Source organism: Hemitrygon akajei, chromosome 9 (assembly GCF_048418815.1).
Source record: "Hemitrygon akajei chromosome 9, sHemAka1.3, whole genome shotgun sequence".
Lineage (NCBI taxonomy): Eukaryota > Metazoa > Chordata > Chondrichthyes > Myliobatiformes > Dasyatidae > Hemitrygon > Hemitrygon akajei.
Genome location: NC_133132.1, coordinates 125114257 through 125137947, shown reverse-complemented (window position 1 = coordinate 125137947; position 23691 = coordinate 125114257). Strand labels below are relative to the sequence as shown.

Genomic DNA, 23691 nt, shown 5'->3' with positions numbered 1-23691 from the left:
GTGTTGGCATTCATCAGCCTTGGGATAGGGTTCAAGAGCTGTGAGGTAATGTTACAGCTATACAAGACCTTGGTTAGACCTTACTTGGAATACTGTGTTCAGTTCTATTCACCTTGCTACAGGAGAGATGTGGAAACTATGGAAAGACTGCAGAGGAGATTTACAGGGATGTTGCCTGGATTGGAGAGCATACCTTTTGAGTGAGCTTGGCCTTTTCTCCTTTGAGTGATGGAGGATGAGAAGTGACTTGATAGAGGTGTATAAGATGATGAGAGGCATTAATTGTGTGGATAGTTAGAAGCTTTTACCCAGAGCTGAAATGGCTAGCACAAGAGGGCACAGCTTTAAGGTGCTTGGAAGTAGGTACAGAGGGGATATCAGGGTTAAGTTTTTCACACAGAGTATGCTGGGTGCATGGAATGCACTACTGGCAATAGTGGCGGAGGTGGATACAATAGGGTCTTTTAAGAGACTCTTAGATAGGTACATGGGACTTGGTAAAATAGAAGGTTATATGGTAGGGAAATTCTAGGCAGTTTCTAGAGTAGGTTACATGGTCTGCAGAACATGTGGGTTGAAAAGCCTGTAATGTGCTGTAGATGTCTATGTTCTAGACCCATAGAAGAAGACTTCACCGAAACAGGCCCTTTGGCCCATCTAGTCCATGCTGAACCATTCAAACGCCCTAGTTCCATCGACCTGCATCTGGACCTTAGCCCTCCATACCTCTCCCGTTCATGTATCTATCCAAACTTCTCTTAAACATTGAAATTGAACTCTTGGCACCACTTGTGCTGGCAGCTCACTCCACAGTCTCACGGCCCTCTGAAGAAGTTTCTCCTCATGTTCACCTTAAACATTTCACCTTTCATACATAAGCCATTGCCTCTGGTTTTAGTACCACCCAGCCTCAGTGGAAAAAGTCTACTTGCATTTATCCTATCTATACTCCTCATAAATTTGTGTACCTCTAACAAATCTCCCCTCAATCTTCTATATCCCAAGGAATGAAGTCCTAACCTATTCAATCTTTCCTTATAATTCAGGTCCGCCAGTCTCAGCAACATCCTTGTAAGTTTTCTCTGTACTCTTTCAACCTTATTTACCTCTTTCCTGTAGACAGGTGACCAAAACTACGCAGTACTCCAAATTAGACCTCACGAACAAATTGTACAACTTTAACATAAAATCCCATCTCCTGCACTGAATACTTTAATTTATGAAGGTCAGTGCGCCAAAAGCTTTCTTTATGACGCTGTCTACCTCTGCTGCCACTTTCAATGAATTAAGGACCCGTATTCCCAGACCCCTTTGTTGCACTGCACTCCTCAGTGCCCTACCATCCATTGTGTTGGACGTACCCTGTTTGGTCCTACTGAAGTGCAACACCTCGTACTTGTCTGCATTAAATTCCATCTTCCATTTTTCAGCTGGTCCAGATCTCGCTGCAAGCTCTGATAGTCTTCCTCTTTGTCTACTGCAACCCATTCTTGGTGTCATCTGCAAATTTCCTGACCCAGTTAACCACATTTTCATCCAGATCATTGATTTACTGTAGATGACAAATAACAGACCAAGCACTGATCTCTGTAGCACTCTACTAGTCACAGACCTCCATCCAGAGAGGCAAACATCTACTGTCACTCTCTGGCTTCTCCCAAAAGCCAATGTCTAATTCAAGTTACTAACTCATCTTTAATGCCTTCCTGACTCCCCTTGTCAAGTGCCTTGGTAAATTCCATGTAGACAACATCCATTGCCTTGCTTGATCAACTTTCCTGGTTAACTTACTCGTAAAACTCTAAATCAGATTGGTTAGACACAATCTACCACACACGAAGCCATGCTGACTATTTCTAATTAAACTTTGTTTATCTAAATACTCAGACTTTGAATACAAAGTTCAAAAAATTCAGAGTTCGGGGTAAAATTTATTATCTGAGTACATATGTGTCACCACATACAACACTGAGATTCTTTTATTCCTGTGGGCATATTGATCATATCTGTAGAACAGTAACTAAACAGGATCAATGAACACCAAGCTGTGCAAATGCAAATTTAAATAAGTAGCAATAAATAACAAGCATGAAGTAACAAGTTAGAGTCCCTTAAGTGGACTCCATTGGTTGTGGGAACAGCAGAAATGGAATGAGTATAGTTATCCTCTTTTGTTCAAGAGCCTAATGGGTTGAGGGGTAGTATGTGTTCTTGAACCTGGTGGTGCAAATCCTGAGGCACCTGTACCTTTTACCTAATGGCAGCAGCGAGAAACGAGCAAGGCTTGGGATACTGGGATACTCTGAGTGCATTTAGAGTGTCTAATGGAATTCTTTAACACAAGTAGTGAAATTCATGTGTGAGTGTTTTGTCCTTTTTTTTTACATTACTCCTATGTTTTTCCTGTTCTTTATGCAGATTTTGATCATTTTTTCAAAACCCTCAGCAAGCTAACTCCACTTCTGTTTTTCAAGTTAAACTTTTGAAGTATTGTGTAATTACCTCAGCCTATCCCAAACCTTCCAGCTTATAAATTATATTTATTATTTTTTATTGTGAAGTGTCCTATTAAAATATCATCACTGAGAATCCCTTTGTCTGTTCTATATTTTTGAATGTATTTTTATTGAACATACCTTTTTTTAAAAAAAGTAAATGCATTAAAACTTTCACAGTTCGCTGTAATTTATGTAGGTAGAATATGATGCAAGTTCAGCACCTGGTCAATTGGTATGGTTTTCCCAGCATTTTGTTTTGGCATATGCTAATGTAACCACAAGCAGCTGGTTGACTGTACTGAACAATTTTGTCATTTAATTGTTTCTGCATTCAGAATGGTCTGCACGCTTTTGGCTGTAAGTATATCACTCTTGAGAAAAAGATTAACCAGAGCTTGATTTATTTACAGTCACAAATGGGTGCATATTGTTGTCTCATTAATCAAAGCTGCATGAGGTGTATTGGATGATCTGTTTTCACAGGACTGATTCATTATGTCTAGCTTTCTTATTTTTTAATTTTTGTATCTCTTGTTTCTGTTGCAACATTGAAATTGGCTTGATGGATCTGTATCAAATTTTATTTTGGAGGATTGCTGTTGATACATCCAAAATGACTTAGTAGGTGAACTGATGCAGTACCCATTCTCCACATTTATTAATGAGTTACAAACGGAATCTTTGTGTGAGAAAGAAATTTCATGAATACCTGTGATAAAAGCCAGGACCATAGCTCTTGCTTTAAGTTCTAGTGACCCCCAACACATCTCTGCTTATTGGGTAATGGTATCTGAAAGGATTTTGGGGAATCTTGAATGGCTCACAATTTGGATACAATTTTCAAAAGAGTATTTTGATCTAATTATTCAGAAAAGGCTGATCTTGATTTGGGCAGAAATACTGCTTAATTTTGGATTTTTTTTATTCAGAATTTTGAGGTAATTAGGATTTAATATTGCTGAAAGGAGGGATCCAGAAACCTTAACCTTAACATTGTGGTGTTTAATCATTTGAAATCGTATTTGAGGAAATAAAATCTGAATCTGAGAACCTAAAATTTGCGAAACAACTGCCAGCATGTCAATTACATATTTTGTTATAAATGTTCTCTTTGTCATTTTGATTTTACTGCAGTCAAGAAACAGAAGTGACTAATGCTTTGCATGATCAGATTGACTTGTTGGAACAACATCTAAGGTAGAATTTTATAGTTTTCTTAAATATATATTCTCCTTTAAAGTAGAAGATAGTTAATGTTAGAAAATTGTTTGTGATACTATATATATTTTTTGCCAGAATATAATATATAACTCTCTTCTTGTTATAAGGTATTAATTGTAATGAAGTAGTCTCTTTCTTTTAGTTTTTTTCACTTTTACTTTCTTTTTCAGCCTCTTTCAGTTTAACAATTCATTGCCATTTGGGTCTTTTGAAAATGTTTGTTTATCAGGGAAAGAGTAAAATCTATTAGAAGCAAGATTTAATGCCCGTGATTACCCTTTTTGAGATTTAGAGCAGAATCTCCCTACTAAAGAGGCTGCTGGGTGGCAGTGTGCAAATGTGTCTCTAACAAAGGAGGTGTAAGGTGCTCCTTCCCTCCACTAGCTGCAGATCACCCTTGCTTAACCTCCTGAGCAGGGTCACATGAAGCCATGAGAGCAGGTGGTGGATAGTTGTATGAGCAGCTGGTGTATATAACAGGTACTTCTTGTGCAACCACTGACTCTGAAGAGTATTGATAATAGCGGGGGGGTGGGGGGGGGGTCCACTCGCATTGTAAAAACACTGCCCAGAGGAAGGCAAAGGCAAACCACTTGTGTAGAAAAATTTGTCAAGACCAGTCATGGTCATGGAGACCATGATCGCCAATGTCATACGATACAGCACATGATGATGTTGCACGCATGCATAAAGGTGATGAACAATAAGGTTGTTGTGTAGACCACTGGGTAATTCACTAATTCTACCACGCTACTAACAGATTTAAATTGCACCTTCACTTCCACATTTGAATTAAAAATCAGCAGTCACCTGCATTCTCAAAATATGCATTCAGGTTAAAGGAAAGTTAATTAATCGTCGTTCTGTGATAATTTTGTGCCTGGAAAATAAAGAGGTGAAGCGAGAGGGTGGAAGGAACTCATGGTAAAATTCAAATACAGTAAATATGCAATTCTGAAATGATAGCTGAAATTGTTGACCACAATTGGTTACTGGCAACCAGAGTTGAGGTAACCTTGATAACCTTGCATATAAAATCTTGAATCTTGCATGAATCTATCTCAACTTTCCTTGCTACCCCTACATAGAGCTTTTCTTTTAACATAAATTTACTAGGCTGTTGGACAAGGAAAAAAATCTTGGATTTTATTGGTTCACTTTCACCAGTGGAAACGTTTCAGAAAAACTGCTTAATGTGTGCTCACTACATTATATTGTGACAGTGGAAAAAGTACGTTCTTCAGCCACTTGGATTCTTGAACTTTCTTCTTAAGAAAAGATAAATTGAATTGCTAGTTTGTGTCAGTGTTCACATTAATTATGTCCTCCAGCATTCCTGGCACTTAATTTAAGATTCAACCTGTTTCATGTTCAGGAATGTGTTTCTTATTCCTTTGCATTACAAATACAACTTGTGAATGAGTGTAAATTTTGTCACGAAATAACAAAGACATGATACAGAATATATTATTTAAAATGTGTGTGATATACTCACATGTACCATACGTTATAGATTTATATTTATGAGCAATTAATACAGAATGGAAAATAACATAGGTTGCAGAGGACTGGAAAATTGCAAATGTCACTCTGTGTTTTCAGAAGTAAGGAAGACAGAAAAAAAGAAAATTATGGGCTGGTTAGCCTGACTTCAGTTGTTAGGAATATGTTGCAGTCCATTATTAAGGATGAGATTTTAGGATTCTTGGAGACACATGATGAAATAGGCCAAAGTCATCATGGTTTCCTTCAAGGGGAATCTTGCCTGACAAATCTATTGGAATCCGTTGAGGAAATAATAGGCAGGATAGACAAAGGAGAGTCAGTGGGTGTTATTTACTTGGATTTTCAAAAGGCCTTTGAGAAGGTGCCACACATGAGGCTGCTTAACAAAATATGAACCCATGGTACAGTACGGGGAAGATGCTAGTATGGATAGAAGATTGGCTGATTGGCAGGAGGCAAATAATCACAATAAAACAGTTGGTTGGATGCCAGTGACAAGTGGTGTTCTGCAGTGGTTATTACTGGGACCACTTCTTTTCATGTTGTATGTCAATGATTTGGATGACGGAATTGAATGATTTGTGGTTAGGTTTGCAGATGATACAAAGATAGGTGGAGAGGCAAGTAGTTTTGAAGAAGCAGGGAGTCTATAGAAGGACTTGGACAGATTAGAAGAATGGGCAAAGAAGTGGCAGATGAAGTAGAGTGTAGGGAGTATAGTCATGCACTTTGGTAGAAGGAATAAAGATGCAAACTATTTTCAATATGGGGAGAATATTCAAAAATCAGAAGTGCAAAGCATCTTTGGAGTCCTCATGCAGGATTTTCCAAAGGTTAACTTGCAGGTTGATTTGGGGATAAGGAAGGCAAATGCAGTGTTAGCAATCACTTCAAAAGGACTAGAATATAAAAACAAGGATGTGATACTGAGGCTTTATAAGGCATTGGTCAGACCACATTTGGAATATTGCGATCAGTTTTGGGTGCCTTATCAATGTGCTGGCATTTGAGAGGCTCCAGAGGAAGTCCACGAGAATGATTCCGGAATGAAAGGGTTAACCTATGAGGAGTGTTTGATTATTCTGGGCCTCTGATCACTGTAGTTTAGAGCAATAAGAGGTATATTGAAAAGCCTAGATAGAGTGGATGTGGAGAGGGTATTTCTTGTAGCCTCTGAATAGAGGAACATCCATTTAGAACAGAGCTGAGGAAGAATTTCTTCAGTTAGAGGGTGGTGAATTCAAGGAATTTATCGCCACATGGAAGCCTAGTCACTGGAGATATTTAAAGTGGAGGTTGAGAGGTTCTTGATTAGTTAGGATGTCAAAAGTTACGGGGTGAGGGTAGGAGAATGGGGTTGAGAAGGATAATAAATCAGCCATGATGAATGGTGAAGCAGATTTGATGGGCCAAATGGTTTAATTCTGCTCCTATATCTTATGGCCTCATATTTTCTGATAAAACTGGTAGAATATACTCCAATAGGAATTAATGAAATGCTGCTGAATGAGGCTTTTCAGGGATATTTTACTATCTGAAGAAACGAAGAGGAAATAATTGATTTCTAAGAGTAATTCAGCGACCAATGTAACCTCCACCACCACCTGCAGTCCCTGCACTTATCTGGCCTACTCCCCTGCATTCAAACACCACTTACCTGGCCTATCCCCTGCCTTCAACACCATTTACCTGGCCTACCCCCCTGCATTCAACACCACTTACCTGGCCTACCCCTTGCATTCAACACCACTGGACTCAGTACTGAGGTCTGGATAGCTGATGAGTGGGGATGCTAAATCCTAACAGGATGAAGCTGTGACACCTATAAAATCTATGAGGTCTGCTTATAAGTGTGTCCGACATTGAGAATCACTTAGAAAATAGTTGATCTTGGAAGTAAATAAAATATTATTTAAAAGAGTATGGTCAAGTGCAAATAATTAAAAACATGAAAACAAAATAATATATCACGAAAGGTACTTCCCTCCTCTTTTGTTTCTTGTTCTACAAGCCTAGAATTGGCACTGAAATCTGGTTTTATATTCTAGGCCAGTTTCAGGTTTGGCAGAGGATCTGGATGGCAGTTCCTTTGGATAACACCAGAGGATTGCTGCAAGACTGGGCCCTGCCACTGAAGTATACTGACAGATGCAGTGCCATCTGTCATTTAGCAAACCCAGGCTTGCATGCTTGAGCACGCACGGCTGAGATCTGTAGTGTGTTGCCATTGAAATGCATGAACAAGGTTGAATCTTTCAGCGTAATGCTTAGACATTCAAAGTCCACGAAAGACTTGCTTGAAGCAGCATCACAGGCACATAGTATCAGAAAAGCAACATTCCCAGGATAAAAACATAAAGTCAACTATTTTTGCAAAAAATATAATCAAATTAAAAATGTGCATTGCAGTGCAAAGACGTCATAGAGTTTCTAAACTGTAGTGATTAGGGTTGTGAAGATTGGTTCAAGAACCATCTGGTTGAAGTGAAGTAGATGTTCTTGATCCTGGTGCTGTGAGACTTCAGGCTTCTGTACCTCCTGCTTGGTGGCAGTTGCGAAAAGATGGCATAGTATAGATGGTTGGGATCTGAGATGGATGTTGCCTCCTATCGATACAACTGATAGTGGGGAGGGTTAAGCCAATGGTATACTACAGTGGTTCCCAACCACCGGGCCACAAAGCATGTGCTACCGAGATGCAAGAAAACGATGTGATTTGGCGATATGAAACGATATGAGTCAGCTGCACCTTTCCACATTCCCTGTCACGCCCACTATTGAACTTGAACGCACACGAGGTCATTACACACGCGAGGCCATCAGTCGCCTAACCACAGTGATACCCTCGCGCCAGGGATCACTGGTTGGCCTTGGGTAACCAGCCACCTAGCGCGGTCGGCGAGAAGTGCTGATGCTACTGGCCTGGAGCGTAGACAAATGGGTGCCGCCTCTAAACCTATTTAGCACACTGAATGCTCGTGGGGAACCCGGTGCTAAAATATTCACAGATGACCTAATTCGAGCAGAGCAGTTACTTCACTGCGATCTTCTGAAAGTCATCCCTCGAGACAAGCTTTTATTGGGCGATAGATCCTACGGGGAGTGGGGGGAGCTGCTGACTCCTTCCATTGCCAATCCTCCAATGGTGACAGGTGCATGTATCCCCTCCTTCAATGTCCATGTCTGTGTTTACTCAGGAGGCAGGCACAAGTCTGTAAAACTGAGGCAAAGCAGTAGTGATGTTATCAACCATATATGGATTACAGAAGATGCGGTGCTTGAAACCAATTAGGGTGGGCAGGTTCCTAGAGTTTGCCAAGGTGTCCCCTCAGACCATGTGGGAGGCTAGTGCAGAAATTGCAGGAGCCCTGGCAAAGGTATTTAAAACGTCCTTAACCATGGGTGAGGTGCAGGAGAATAGCTAATGACATCAGTAATGGGTAAATTTTTGAAAAGTATCTAAGGGGCATTATATCTAAGCTTTTCAATAGACCGGCTGATTTGGGATAGTCATTGTGACTTTATGCATGTTAAATTGTGTCTAGCCAATCTTGGAAAACTGTTACCAGGAATGTTGATGAAGGAAAGGTAGTGGATGTTGTCTACGTGGACTTTAGAAAGCCCTTTGACTACGTCCCGCATGGAGTCCTGGTCAAAAAGGTTTAGACTTTTGGCATTTAGGCTGATATAGTAAATTGGATTAGACATTTGACTGTGGGAAAAGCCAGAGAGCAGTAATAGATGGTGGCCTGTCTGACTAGAGGCATGTGACTTGTTGTGTGCCATAGAGATCAGTGCTGTGTCCATTGTTGTTTGTCATCTCTATCAACAGTCTGGATGATAATGCAGTAAACTAGATCAGCAGGTTTGCAAGTGGCACCAAGATTGGCGCATAGTGGACAAGGAAGAAGGCTATTGAAGTTTGCAGCAGAATTTGGACCACCTGAAGAAATGGACTAAAAAATGGCAGATGGAATTTAATGCAGACATCTGTGAGGTGTTGCTATTTGGGAGGACAAACCATGGTGGAACTTTCATACTGAATATTAGGGCACTGAGGAGCACAGTAGAACAAAAGGATCTAGGAATACACATGCATAATTTGTTGAAAGTTGCGTCACAAGTAAATGGCTTTTAAAGAGAGCTTTTGGTACATTGGCATTCATAAATCAGAGTGAGTACAGCATTTGGGATGTTATGTTGAAGATGTATAAGACATTGTCAAGTCCAGATTTTGAGTATTCTGTGCAGCTCTGGTTACATACCTACAGTAATATGAAATCAAAAAGTTACAGAGAAAATTAACAGAAAATTAACCATTCCTTAGTTTCAAGTTCAGTGGGTGATATGTTGGTTTTTGTGAGCGGGAGGGGTTGAGGATTTGGGGTCTGATGTTCATATTGGTTTTTGTGTTTGGGTGATCAGTTAGTTTTTGTACATGAGAGAGGGGGTTGGGGTTTGATGCTATTTTTGCTGTGTTTTTTTTGCAAAGGGGGGGTGGGCATTTGGGGTTTCATGTTCCAGCAATCGTTTTCCATGTAGGCGATCTATTGGCTTTTGTGTGAGGGACTGGGGGGGGGGGGGTGGGTTTGGTTCTTTTTCCTTTTTGTGCAGAGAAGGGTTGATGTCTGTGTTTTCTTTCTGTATTTCATGACTGTCTAGAGAAGAGAAATATCAGAGTTGCATCGTACATGCATACTTTGACAATAAAATGTACCTTTAAACCTTTGAACTGCCCCCTATCAATTCAACCATTATTATATTATTTTTGTTATAAGAGAAGTTAACAGATGATTGTCAATTGAAAGAATATTAATATGCAATTTATGCATTGTTTGATCGTGTGTATGGTGTGCATGATTTTCCATCTTGAATTATTTTTGAAGTTGAACTGTTTTCTGCTCTTATTTATAATGCATGAATCATCAACATTAAAAGCCATTCCTCAACGGAAAGTTACATTTTAATGTGAATTATTTTGACTGATTATTTGTAATTCTTTACTTCAGTGTGGCAGAAATTTTGGAAAAGTATGGTCTGCAGAAACCAATCTCATTTGTAAAAAATACCCAGTCAAATCCAGAGGAAGCACGTTTACTTATGGTGCGGTTAACAAGACATGTTGGGCGCAAGTGAGTACATGTGGATTTACTGTAAATGATATTAAAAGAAAAAGCGGGAGCTGAAAATCTGAAATAAAATATGTTGGAGACTCTCAAAAGTTTGGGTAGCATCTGTGAAAAGGGAACTGCTGTAAATTGAATTTATTATCATGCACACGTGTGTTTGTGTATATATATATATATATATATATATATATATAGCATAGTTGGAATTGAAAACTGCTGGTAGCATTACATGCACATAGCATCATTCATAGAACATAAATAGTGCACTTTTTTTTTACAAGAAAGAACAACGAGTCCAGATTAATGCAAAGAGATCGAAGTTGTGACTGTAGAGATCAGGGTTTTGCCGAACGGTTCAAGAATCAAATGGCCGAAGGGAGTTAGTTGTTCTTGTACCTGGAGGTGCGGATCTTCAGGTTTCTCTGCCACCTGCCTGATGGTAGTCACAAAACAATTGCATGGTGTGGATAGTGGGACTCTTTGATGATGGATGTTGCCTTCTTAAGTAGCATCTTCTGTAGTTTTGGTGAGGGATGTACCTGTGAAGTACTGGGCAGAATCCACTGTTCTCTGCAGCTTCTTGCTTTCCTGCACATACAAATTGTCATTCTCAATGATGATGCAACCAGCCAGTCAAACTAACTCTGACTGAACTGGGAAGGGTTAGGGGGAAAACAAACTTGTTACTTTTACGTTATAGTGAGGATTGGGGAGGATAAAGCAAGGGGAATATCTCTGATGGGATGATACCAATTGAGTAAATGGAGCAGCTGGAATATGATTGTAATTCTCTATTTGTGTAACATATTGCTGATAGCACAGTTGTGGGACAGAGGCTAGACTGTACGGTTGCACAGGAGGCCTCAGGCCTTGGCAAAAGCAAATAAAAATAAGGCAGGCACAAACAAAGCAGTAATTGAGTGAGTGGACCAGTGTTAGAGTCGGGTTTTGACTCATCAGTCTAGGGCAAGTTAAGAATCTGGTAAGGTTCTCCTTCATTCTGTATTATTCATGTGTCAGTACATAGGTAGAGCAGTGAGAATGGCTCCAGGAGCTGTGTTGTGTGAGCTGTGTGAACTCTGGGAAACACGGGATCGGAAGATGTAGAATCTTTGTGGGTAGAGTTAAGAAACTGCAAGGGTTAGAAAGACCCTTAAGATGAGAGCAGAGTTGAAATTGGCAGCAAGGTTCTGCTTGAGTGATGGAAACAACACCAAATTCATTATTAATCTAATTCATTGATGACCACTTTGCTGCCATTGATGTACCACAGGCATTTGAAGCAGACTGTTTCACCTTCCCCATAAAGAAACTGTTCAGGTTTGGACCCACGTGGTGCCCACATTTAAACTTCAGAGAAAACAAGTGAAGTTGGTTCATGCCGAAGGGTTTCAGCCTGAAATGTTGACTGTACTTTTTTTCCATAGATGCTGTCTGGCCTGCTGAGTTCCACCAACTTTTGGTGTGTGTTGCTCAGATTTCCAGCATCTGCAGATTTTCTCTTGTTTGTGAAGTTGAAGGAAAGGTTGTCATTGTGAGGATAAGTACAGGCAGGCAATTGTGGTGGAGAGGAGCTAGTTGGGTCTCAGTTCACAGGAGAAGCAGAGGGCATTCTGAACTTCCTGATTGAGATGGAGGTTTAGAGGATTGTGTATTATTTATTTGAAGACACGTGCAACAGAATATGCCCTTCTACCCCGTCGAGCTGTGTCACCCGCAATCCCCAATTTAACCCTAGTTGAATCATGGGACAAGAGGAAACACAGTTTTCATGGGGAGGATGTGCGAACTCTTTACAGAGAATGCCGAGATTGAACTCTGAACTCCGATGCCCAAGCTGTAATAGTATTGTGCTAATCGCTATGTTACTGTGGCGCTCTCTATACTGGTCACTGGTGGAGTTCAAGGGTGGTGATTACTGAATCATAGAAAGGAACTGGAGGAACTCGTATCTCATGCAAGACTGGACTGGATATTGTCTGACAACTGAACCACAGTTGCGAGGCTTTGTTAATCAGTGAGGTGGTGAAAGAGTATTGTAGTTGAAATGTAGAAGCTGACTCATCTTTAAGCATTCCTGTTAAGACAAAGAGAAGGGGGTGAAGAATTAAGATTCAGCTTGGAGAAGGGGTCATTGCTCAGATTATTCTGGGTACAAGCATAACCTGATAGAACCAATTTAGTCCATTCCACTGAAAAGTATACCCAGGTTCTCCTGAAAGGTCTCAGCCCGAAACGTCGACTGTTTACTCCTTTCCATAGATGCTGCCTGGCCTGCTGAGTTCCTCCAGAGTTTTGTCTGTTGCTCTTCTGAAGCAGTTGGCCACCTCAGCAGTACAGTTGCCATCATACAGAGGCTATGTAGTTTTCTTAAGTTGAGTTAAAGCCAGATTCTGACTTTCATAGTTTTGTTAGCAAGAGAGAAGTAAGATGGTGTTTTTTTTTGCATGTGATCAGTAACTAACCTTCCACCATAAAGGATGTTGTAAAATTGGATTTTTCTCTTGTATCTTGCACTTAGGAACCCACCTGTAAGTGAGACTGAATGGAGAGGCTTGCTACATGACCTGTTGGAAATGCAAATGACAGTCTACAAATGCCTGGACTTGGATGCCTGTTATGAGGTAAAAGTTTCCTCTTGTATGAATTTGCACACACTATAGAGTTCGAAGGAGAAAATAATCCAGGAATGTAACCTTGAATGCCGACATATAGCTGTTCCCTGGATTATGGGAGACCTAACTTGTGTAAGTCTAGGTACACAGATTTTCCCATAAATTTTTAAAACACTTTTTAAGATTAGTTGCAGAATTCAAACTTCTATAGCAGTTATGAAATAGTAGTAGCTATTTAATTCAAAAGATGATTAATTTACAAAAAAAAACTTTGCCTGTAACCTCCCTGCTGTTATCAAGCTGATACATTGTCTTTAAGAACCTATTTGTGGGTTCATAACAGGCCATTTAAGAAATTATGGTAATATTGTAGATATAACACAGTTGGATTTTCCAAAACTCTATGACAAGGTGCCTTTGTGGATTGATGATACATATTAAAACATGTGGAGTTGGGACTCAAGAAGCAGATGGGAAATCAACCTGGCTACAAAAAGCAGTAGTCAAAATAGTTACAATAACAAAAATTTGGGAACTGGCTGAAGTTTGCCGTTTAACAGTTTAGAAAATGTGAAGGTAAAACAAATTAGGGTGTTAATACCTATGAGATAAATCCACTAATAAAATAAGTACACTAATAAATTTCTAGAATAGTGTAAATGATAACTTTGATTTCAATATGAAGACTGCACATGTTCAATCATGCATTTTACATGAGGTATTGAATGAAGTATAGGGCATCAGGGATATGAGGGTACACCTTCACTGATTGCTAAAAGTAGTTCCACATATTATCAACCTGAAAATACAGAAACAAAGGGTTAAGGTTTCTTTCTGGAGGAATGGAATGAAAAGCTAGAAAGCTGTAAAGATGCTTAGAACATTTATTTAATTGATTGCAGTGAATACTGTGGTTCTTATAATGAGGTTAAAGAAGCATTGGAAAAAATGTTACTTTAAGGTGCTTATCAGAAAATATACACAAACTGGAACTCATTGCATTAGAAAAGGAAAGTCGAGAGACGAACTTTTAGAAGTCATAAAATTCTGAAGAGATTAATAGAGTAACTCTTAAAGTGATGTTTTTATTTCTGGGAATGTCCAAAATTAGGGATTACATATCTAAGGTAGTCACCTACAAATACAAGAACTATTTTATTAAAGTTTCTTCAGCATGAAGAGGGTACAATATGCTTCCCTCAAGATGTATAGTATAGCCTTGAAGGGAAGTTCAATGCCTGGGTAAGTGAGAATGGAATAATATTAATTATGTGCATTTGTTGAGAAAGCGTGATCTGGGCAGACAAGACAACAGATGTCTTGACAAGTGTTTTGGTCCAAATTACCTTTCTCCTTTGAAGTAAATTTCTTTTGAAGTAAAAGTAAAGGACGACGAGTCAGCTTACAGAGAGGAGGTGCAGCGGCTAACGGACTGGTGCAGAGCCAGAGAATGTGAACAAAACAAAAGAGATGGTTGTTGACTTCAGGAGGGCATGGAGCAACCACTCCCCGCTGAACATCGACGGCTTCTCGGTAGAGATCGTAAAGAGCACCAAGTTTCTTGGTGTTCACCTGACGGAGAATCTCACCTGGTCCCTCAACACCAGCTCCATAGCAAAGAAAGCCCAGCAGCGTCTCTACTTTTTGCGAAGGCTGAGGAAAGTCCATCTCCTACCACCCATCCTCATCACATTCTCCAGGGGTTGTATTGAGATCATCCTGAGCAACTGCATCACTGCCTGGTTTGGAAATTGGACCATCTCGGATCGCAAGACCCTGCAGCGGATAGTGAGGTCAGCTGAGAAGATCATCGGGGTCTCTCTTCCTGCCATCACGGCCAATTACACTACATGCTGCATCCGCAAAGGAAACAGCATTATGAAGGACCCCACGTACCCTTCATACAATCTCTTCTCCCTCCTGCCATCTGGGAAAAGGCTCCGAAGCATTCGGGCTCTCACGACCAGACTATGTAACAGTTTCTTCCCCCAATCTATCAGACTCCTCAATACCCGAAGCCTGGAATGACACCTTGCCCTACTGTCCTGTTTATTATGTATTGTAATGCCTGCACTGTTTTTGTGCACTTTATGCAGTCCAGTGTAGGTCTGTAGTCTAGTGTAGCTTTCTCTGTTTTTTTTTAATTACGTAGTTCAGTCTAGTTTTTGTACTGTGTCATGTAACACCATGGTCCTGAAAAACGTTGTCTCAGTTTTACTATGCACTGTACCAGCAGTTATGGTTGAAATGACAATAAAAGTTGACTTGACTTGAAATTTCATTCATGGATACACATGGCCTGCTTAAAATATTCATAAATGTAATGGAATAGGACAAAGTGTTAGAGAAACTGAGCCACAGTAAGATGCATCTTTTGAGATCAATTAATAATCCACCTTTATAGAATCATTATTGTCCTATGGGATGGATAGCCAGAGATAGAATAAAAGTATCTTTAAAAATATACATGTAATTTCCCATTGCTTTCCTGTTTTTGGAACTGGAGTGGAGTGCAATGCACCAGCTGCAGTGTCCATAAGACCACAAGTCATAGGAGCAGAATTAGGCGATCCAGCCCATTAAGTCAACTCTGCTGTTTCATCATGGCTGATCCCGGATTCCATTCAACCCGATACACCTGCCTTCTCGCCATATCTTCTGATGCCCTGACCAATCAGGAAACAAACAAATTCCGCCTTAAATATAGCCATGGATTTGACCTCCACCACAGTCTGTGGCAGAGCTTTCCACAGATTCACTACTCTCTGGCTAAAAAAAATCCTCTTTACCTCTGTTCTAAAATTCGCCTCTCAATTTTGAAGCTGTGCCCTCTAGTTCTGGAATCCCCCACCCGCCCGGAAACATCCTCCCATATCCTCCCCATCTAGTCCTTTCAACATTCAGTGGGTTTCAATGAGATGCCCCCCCTCATTCTTCTAAATTCCAGTGGGTTCAGGGCCAAAGCTACCAAATGCCCCTTCATTCCTGGAATCATCCTCGTAAATCTCTTCTGGACCTTCTCCAATGACAGCACATCCTTTCTGAGAAATGGGACCCAAAACTGTTGACAATACTCCAAGTACAGCCTGATTAGTGTCTTATAAATGCTCAGCATTATCTCCTTGTTGTATGTATTCTATTTCCCTTGAAATAAATGCCAACATTGCATTTGCCTTCTTTACCATAGCTTCAGCATGTAAATTAACCTTTTAGGAGTCTTGCATGAGGAGTCCTAAGTCCCTCTGAATCTCTGATGTTTGAGCCTTCTTCCCATTTAGATAATAATCCATGTGATTGTTCCTTCTACCAAAATGCATTTATCATACATTGCCCAACATTGAATTCCATGTACCACTTTTTTGCCCATTCTTCCAATTTATTCAAGTCCTGCTGTAATTGCATTGTTTCCTCAGCACCACCTACCCCTCCATCTATCTTCATATCATATAACAATTACAGCATGGAAACAGCCCATCTCGGCCCTTCTAGTCCATGCCGAACACTTACTCTCACCTAGTCTCACTGGCCCACACTCAGCCCATAACCCTCCATTCCTTTCCTGTCCATATACCTATCCAATTTTACTTTAAATGACAATACCGAACCTGCCTCCACCACTTGTACTGGAAACTAGTTCTACACAGCTACCATTCTCTGAGTAAAGAAATTCCCCCTCGGGTTACCCTTAAACTTTTGCCCCCTAACTCTCAACTCATGTCCTCTTGTTTGAATCTCCCCTACTCTAAATGGAAAAAGCCTATCCACCTCAACTCTATCTATCCTCCTCATAATTTTAAATACCTCTATCAAGTCCCCCCCTCAACCTTCTACGCTCCAAAGAATAAAGACCTAACCTTTATTATAAAGAATAATAACCTTTCCCTGTAACTTAGGTGCTGAAACCCAGGTAACATTCTAGTAAATCTTCTCTGTACTCTATTTTTTTGATATCTTTCCTATAATTATCCGCGAACTTTGCAACAAAGCCATCAGTTCCATTATGTAGATCATTGACAGCAATGGGAAAAGTAGCGGTCCCAATACTGACCCCTGAGGAACACCACTGGTCACTGACAGCCAACCAGGAAAGGCCCCCTTTATTCCCACTCACTGTCTCCTACCTGTCAGTCATCCCACTATCCATGCCTCTATCTTTCCTGTAATGCTATAGGATTTTATCTTGTTCAGCAACCTCATGTGTGGATGCTTATCAAACACTTGAAAATCCAAGTAAATGACAGCCACTTCCTCTCCTTTGTCCACCTTGCTTGTTACTTCCTCAAAGAACTGTAACAGCTATGTCAGGCAAAATTTCCCTTTACAGAGATCATGCTGACTTTGACTTATTTTATCATTAGTCTCCAATTACCTTGAAATATCCTTAATAATGGACTCCAACACTTTCCCAACCACTGAGGTTAGGCTAACTGGCCTATAATTTCCTTTCTTTTGCCTTCTCTTCTTAAAGCATGGAGTGACAGTTGCAATTTTCCAGTCCTCTGGGACCATGCCAGAATCAGGTTTTCTTGAAAGATCATGACCAATGTGTCCGTTATCTCTTCCGCAACCTCTCTCAGGACTGTGGGATGTAGTCCATCTGGTCCAGGTGATTTATCCATCTTTAGACCTTTCAGTTTGCCTAGCACTTTTCCTTTATAATAGCAATGGCACTCACTCCTGCTCCCTGACACTCACGGACCCCAGGCACAGTGCTACTGTCTTCCACAGTGAAGACAGATGGGAAGTACAGTATCCATTAAGTTTATCTGCCATTTCTTTGTCTCCCATTACTACCTCACCAGCATCATTTTCCAGTGATCCAATATCCTCTCACCTCCCTTTTACTCTTTATATAACTGAAAAAACTTTTGGTATCCTGCTTTATATTATTGGCTAGTTTGCCCTCATATTTCATCTTTTCCCTTTTTATTGCTTTTTTAGTTGCCGTTTGTTGGATTTTAAAAGCATCCCAATCATCCAACTTCCCACTCACTTTTGCTACCTTGTATGCCCTTTCCTTGGCGTTTATGCTGTCCTTAACTTCCTTTGTTAGCCACAGTTGCCTACCCCTGCTATTTCTTCCTCTGTGGGACGTATCTATCCTGCGCACTGTGAACTACAGAGTTTGTATTTAGCCATCTCTGCTCTGCCGTCATCTGCACCAGTATTTTCCTCCAATCCACCCGGCAAGCTCCCCTCTCATAGCTCTGTAATTCCCTTCATTCCAATGAGAGACTATAGGCGGCGTGGCACACGGCAGCAGCTGCCTTTCGGATCTGGTGCTACTTTAATTTAGTTTTTTAGTTTTAAGGCACAATTAGGGTTTAAGGCAATGGATAACAGAGTGACTATCTACCATCGTCAGATACTGCTACAATACAGAGATCACCCAAAAACAAAACTTTATGAAAATCTGCTGGTTAGACTGCGCGACCTCGGCTTGCTGAGGGAATCGGGCCTGCAGTCCTCGGAGTCGCCTGATGCTGGTGACCAGAGTTGGGGACGTCGTAGGCGGTGTGCGAGGAAGTAGAAGCAAGGCGAGCGGGCAGGAGTCCATGCCAGGAAAAAAGGAAGCCCTAGCCGGCTCCTCTCCCATCCATTCTGCTCTCCAATGTCTGCTTGCTGAGGGAATCGGGCCTGCAGTCCTCGGAGTCGCTTGATACCGGTGGCCGGAGTTGGGGATGTCGTAAGCGGTGTGCGGGGAAGCGGAAGTGAGGCCAGGAAAAAAGGAAGCCCTAGCCGGCTGGATCTCCCGTCCATTCTGCTCTCCAATGGACATTAAATTGGACTACATCTGTGGCAACGAAATACTCGGTGGGAGTACAGAAACGGACGGAATCCTGGACGCCACCATTCAGCTGATTATTTATGTGACAGATTTTCCCCCAAGCTATCGGAATACCAACCTACTGCCCTCTGCTGTGCCTATTGTCTTGTTTATTATTTATTGTATCGCTTACACTGTTCTGTGTACTTTATGCAGTCCTGGGTAGGTCTGTAGTCTAGTGTAGTTTTTGTGTTGGTTTACGTAGTCCAGTGTAGTCTATTTATTGTTCATGTAGCACCGTGGTCCTGAAAAACATTGTCTTGTTTTTACTGTGTACTGTACCAGCAGTTATGGTCGAAGTGACAATAAAAAACAACTTGACTTGACTTACATGTGTGTTATGCTTCTCCCTCTCAAATTGCAGTATGAATTCAATCATATTATGATCACTGCATCCTAAGGGTTCCTTTACGTTGAGCTCCTTAATAAGATCTGGGTTATTACACAACACCCAATCTAAGGTGGCCTTTCCCCAAATAGCCTCAAGCCGAATCTGCTCTAAAAAGCAATTTCACAGGCATTCAACAAATTCCCTCTCTTGCGATCTGACACCAACATGATTATCCCAATCCCCTTGCATATTAAAGTCCCCCATTACAATTGTGTCATTACCCTTATTACATTCCTTTTCCAGCTCCCTTTGCAATCTCAACCCCACATCTTGGCTACAATTTGGAGGCCTATATATGATTACCTTAATGGTTTTTTCACCCTTGCAGTTTTTTAACGCCACCCACAGAGATTCAACATTCTCTGACTTTATGTCACATCTTTCTAAAGATGTAATTCCATCTCATACCAATAGAGCCACACCACTGCCTATGCCTCCCTGTCTATCCTTTGGATTCACAGTATATCCTTTGATGTTTAGCTCCCAACAATGGCCTTCTTTCAGCCACGACTTAGTGATGCCCACAGTGTCGTACCAACCAATCTCTAATTGCGCCATGAGTTTGTCCACTTATTCCGAATGCTACACATATTTAAATACAGCACTTTCAGTCCTACATTCTTCATCCTTTTGAATTTTGCCTTTCTGGTACAATTTATCTCTTTGCTCTGTGTGCATTTGTACCCAATCATTGGCTTGTCTTTCCTTACGTTCATATTACACCTGTCATCTACTTGTAAATCTGCTTGCTCATCCTCAGCTCTATCCGACTGGTTCCCATCCCCCTGCCATATTAGTTTAAACCATTCCCAACAACTCTATTAAACCTGCCCATAACAATATTGGTCCCCCTTGAGTTCAAATGCAACCTCTCCCTTTCGTACAGGTCCCACCTGCCCCAGAAGAGGTCCCAATTATCTAGAAATCTGAATTCCTACCCCCTGCTCCAATTCTTCAACCACACATTTATCTGCCACCTCTTTCTATTCCTATTGCTGCATGGCACAGACAGCATCTCTAGATTACTACCTTTGAAGTTCTGCTTCTCAGTCTCCTTCCTACCTCTCTATATTCTTTTATCAGGACCTCCTCTCTTTTTCTACCTATTTCATTGGTGTTATTATGTACCACAACTTCTGGCTGCTCGCACTCTACTTTCAGGATATTGTGGACACGAATAGAAATATTATGGACCCTGGTACATGGGAGGCAAACTACCATCCATGTTTCCTTTTTGAGTCCACAGAATTGCCTATCTGTCCCCCTGACCATAAAGTCCCCTATTACTGCTGTCATCCTCTTGAGTTCCCTATCCTTCTGAGCCGTAGGGCCAGACTCAGTGCCAGAGGTACGCTGCTGTTGCTTCCCCCAGGAAGATCATCTCCCCCTCCCCCAACAGTACTCAAAATGGAGTACTTATTGTTGAGGGGTACGGCCATAGGAGTGCTCTCCACTATCTGACATTCTCCCTTTCCTCTCCTGAAAGTCACCCATTTATCTGTCTCCTGTAGCCTGAGGTGACTGCCTCCCCTTAGCTCCTTTCTATCACTGCTTTACTTACCCTATCAAGCCAAAGGTCATCGAGCTGCAGCTTCAGTTCCCTAAAACATTCTCTAAGGAGCTGTATCTTGATGCACCTGATGCAGATGTGGCCATCGGGGAGGCTGGGAATCTCCTGGAAATCCCACATCTGACACCAGAACAGAACACTGGCTCTCGAGATATACCCCCATTCTTTCTAGAGTTAAATAAGGAATGAACCCACCTACTTGCGTTGCGCCTGCCTGTTTTTGTCAAAGCCTTGTTAAGCCAAAGCTTACTACTCTGCCTCAGACTACTCTGACAGCCACTCCCATGAAGACCGCTCCAAAAGGCCGTACCCTGAGACTGGGTTTTTAAAAGCTTTTCATGAGCTTTAAAAGTTTTAAAAGTGTCAACCTTTTCGTGAATAAAACTGAAGGAAATTCCTTCTTTAGAAGCATGGCAAATACTAATCTCATTCTCAAAATGCTATCAAGAAGTGTTTCTAGAAAGCTTATGAAGTATAAGATAAAGTAAAAGCCACTGCTCTTGCAAATGGTGAAGTCAGATTGTATTGGAAGTAACATAAACCACTTGGCTAACAACAAAAGGAAGACATCTTTTTGTTGAGGATTTTTTTATTACAATGAATCAGGCAAGGTAGATTAAAATCAGCATGTAATTCTGAAAGGATGCGCCAAGATGGATTATAAGCATTCTTCAATGTAGTGATGACTTTGAGAAGTAAAGTGGAAGTAGTTTTCCTTTTACTTTGCTAGATCTTTCTAGACTCAATTTTGCATTCATTCTTCACTGACTGAACTCATAAATCCTTAAGCTGGGGGGCAAAGCCTCTGTTCCAACAATGGTTACAGTGTGGTAAGCATAGTCCTGGAATGCTTTGACAGCAGACTGCATTACCTCATCTCAACCTACTTTGTTTTAGAGAATTTTAACTTTATCTGACATTCATAGATCTCAACCAAAAATGAATAATTAAATCTGTTATTAATAATTACAAAAATAAGATAATAAGATTAGTCTTTGAAATAACTTAATGTTTGTGAATCCCATTGAAGTGAATGAGATCTGTAATCCTAAGCCAGGGAGAGAGAGGATTCTCCAATCTGAGATGGAGAGCCCCAGTAAGATTCAATGATCATGTCTGTTGACAGATGCACAATCATCTGATACTCAGTAACTCTCCGATTGTAGCAGGTCTCTTTAATTCCAGAACTATCTTTTGGAATAGCTAAGTACCAGTGGATTCCCAGAAAAAATTATTGTATTTGTTTTCATTTTTTTAGCATCTGGCATTACTAGCAACGTTAGCAGTTATTGACGATACCTATTTCCCTTGAGAATGTGGTGGTCAGCCACCACTTTTGAATTCCTGTATCTTCTGGGGAAGGAAATTCCATCATGTGTAGGAAGTTCACGGATTTGGACAGAGCAATGATATGAGAATACTGATATATTCTTGAGCTGGAAAGAAGTACAGATTGGAGAAGACCTGCAGATAGTGGGAATCTTTTGTGCCAGCAACCCTTGCCTTCTCAGTGTGGAGGTTATGGTATTGTTGATGGAATGATGGAATAGTTTAGATCTTTCAGGCTGCAAACAAATCAGCCACTTTGAATCAGTGGTGCATGAGATGGTTAATTTTGACTTCGGTGATGTTGAACTCCTTGAGTGCACTCATCGAGACAAGCCAATAGTATTCCATGACCTCTGTCTTGTGCTTTGTAGAGGGTGAAAAGATCTTGAAGTTGTGAAGAGGTGGGTCATTGCTGTGTACCTTGCCTCTTATCTGCTCTGGCATTTATGTGAGTGGTCCAGTTGAGTATCTTGGAACTCAAATTTTTGACTGTGGGGTTTCAACATTGAGTGTTCCATCAGATGTAGATGAAGAGACTCCTTTTTTTTGAAGTCCCTTTTATATTGTGATATTGGTGGGGGGGGGGGGCTTGAAGGGTTTTTGCAGGATAGCTGTGGAGAAAATGTTTATTCTTGTGTCAGAATCCAGAACTGGAATCACTTTAAAAAATAAATTGTTGCCTGTTTAAGACAGATGAGGCAGTTTTTCTCAAAGGGCTGTGAGAATCCATAACTTTTCTTCCAAGGTCATTTGAAGCAGAATGTTTAAATATTTTTTAGGCAGAGATGGACAGATACATGATAAGCAAATGTATGAAAGATCACCAGTGTTAGACAGGAGTGCAAAATAAATTTCCAGGTAGATCACTTAATGATCTTGGGTCAGGCTTCAGGGACCAATTGATTTCCGACTGCACAATCCTCATGGTCTTAAGTTTAGGTGAATTTATTTTTTAATTTCTTGAGTAAGGCTATGACTGATGACTAGTTTGTTATTTTAAAATTATTAACAAAATTTAAATTCAGCAGATGCCACAGTCATAACTGAACATACTCTCTAGATTGTTAGATCAGGTATCAAGTCTGGCAGTTTAACTACTGCACTGCCACTGTTCCTATTTTATGATCAGGTGTGTATTTGACTGGCTTGAGTCTTCTGGGAATTTCCCTTTGGGTCTAGAGTTGTCTCCCAATCTAGAAAGGAGGAAAAGAACAAGAGGTACAAGTCTCAAATGAGTGTGCAAATACTTTCTCAATACAGTCGTCCTTCCTTATCCGTGAGTTCCGCATGCGCGAATTCAACCAACTGCAAATCAAGAAAACCCGGAAGTGCTCTTCCAGCACTTGTTGTTCGAGCATGTACAGACTTCTTTTCTTGTCGCTATTCCCTAAACAATGCAGTATAACAACTATTTTACATAGCATTTACATTGTATTAGGTATTATAAGTAATCTAGAGATGATTTAAAAGTATACGGGAGGATGTGCCTGGGTTGTCATGGATCAAGATTGAAAAATATCGGAAGTTCTCTTACTAAGTAAGTCAGAACAGGTACATCCGGTATTATTTAGCGTCAATTAGTCAAACGTTTGTCTTAGTATATAG

The 23691-nt window shown here is 40.7% G+C and overlaps 1 protein-coding gene across 1 annotated transcript in view; it reads left to right on the top strand.

The window, feature by feature from the left end:
* The window catches only part of nbas (NBAS subunit of NRZ tethering complex), a 305288-nt gene that overhangs the window by 107138 nt on the left and 174459 nt on the right, over positions 1-23691 (top strand). Inside the window, exons 27-29 of the mRNA XM_073056940.1 lie at positions 3633-3695; positions 10235-10357; positions 12876-12978. Coding sequence (XP_072913041.1) covers positions 3633-3695; positions 10235-10357; positions 12876-12978 — 289 coding nt within the window. The remainder of the gene's footprint in view (positions 1-3632; positions 3696-10234; positions 10358-12875; positions 12979-23691) is intronic.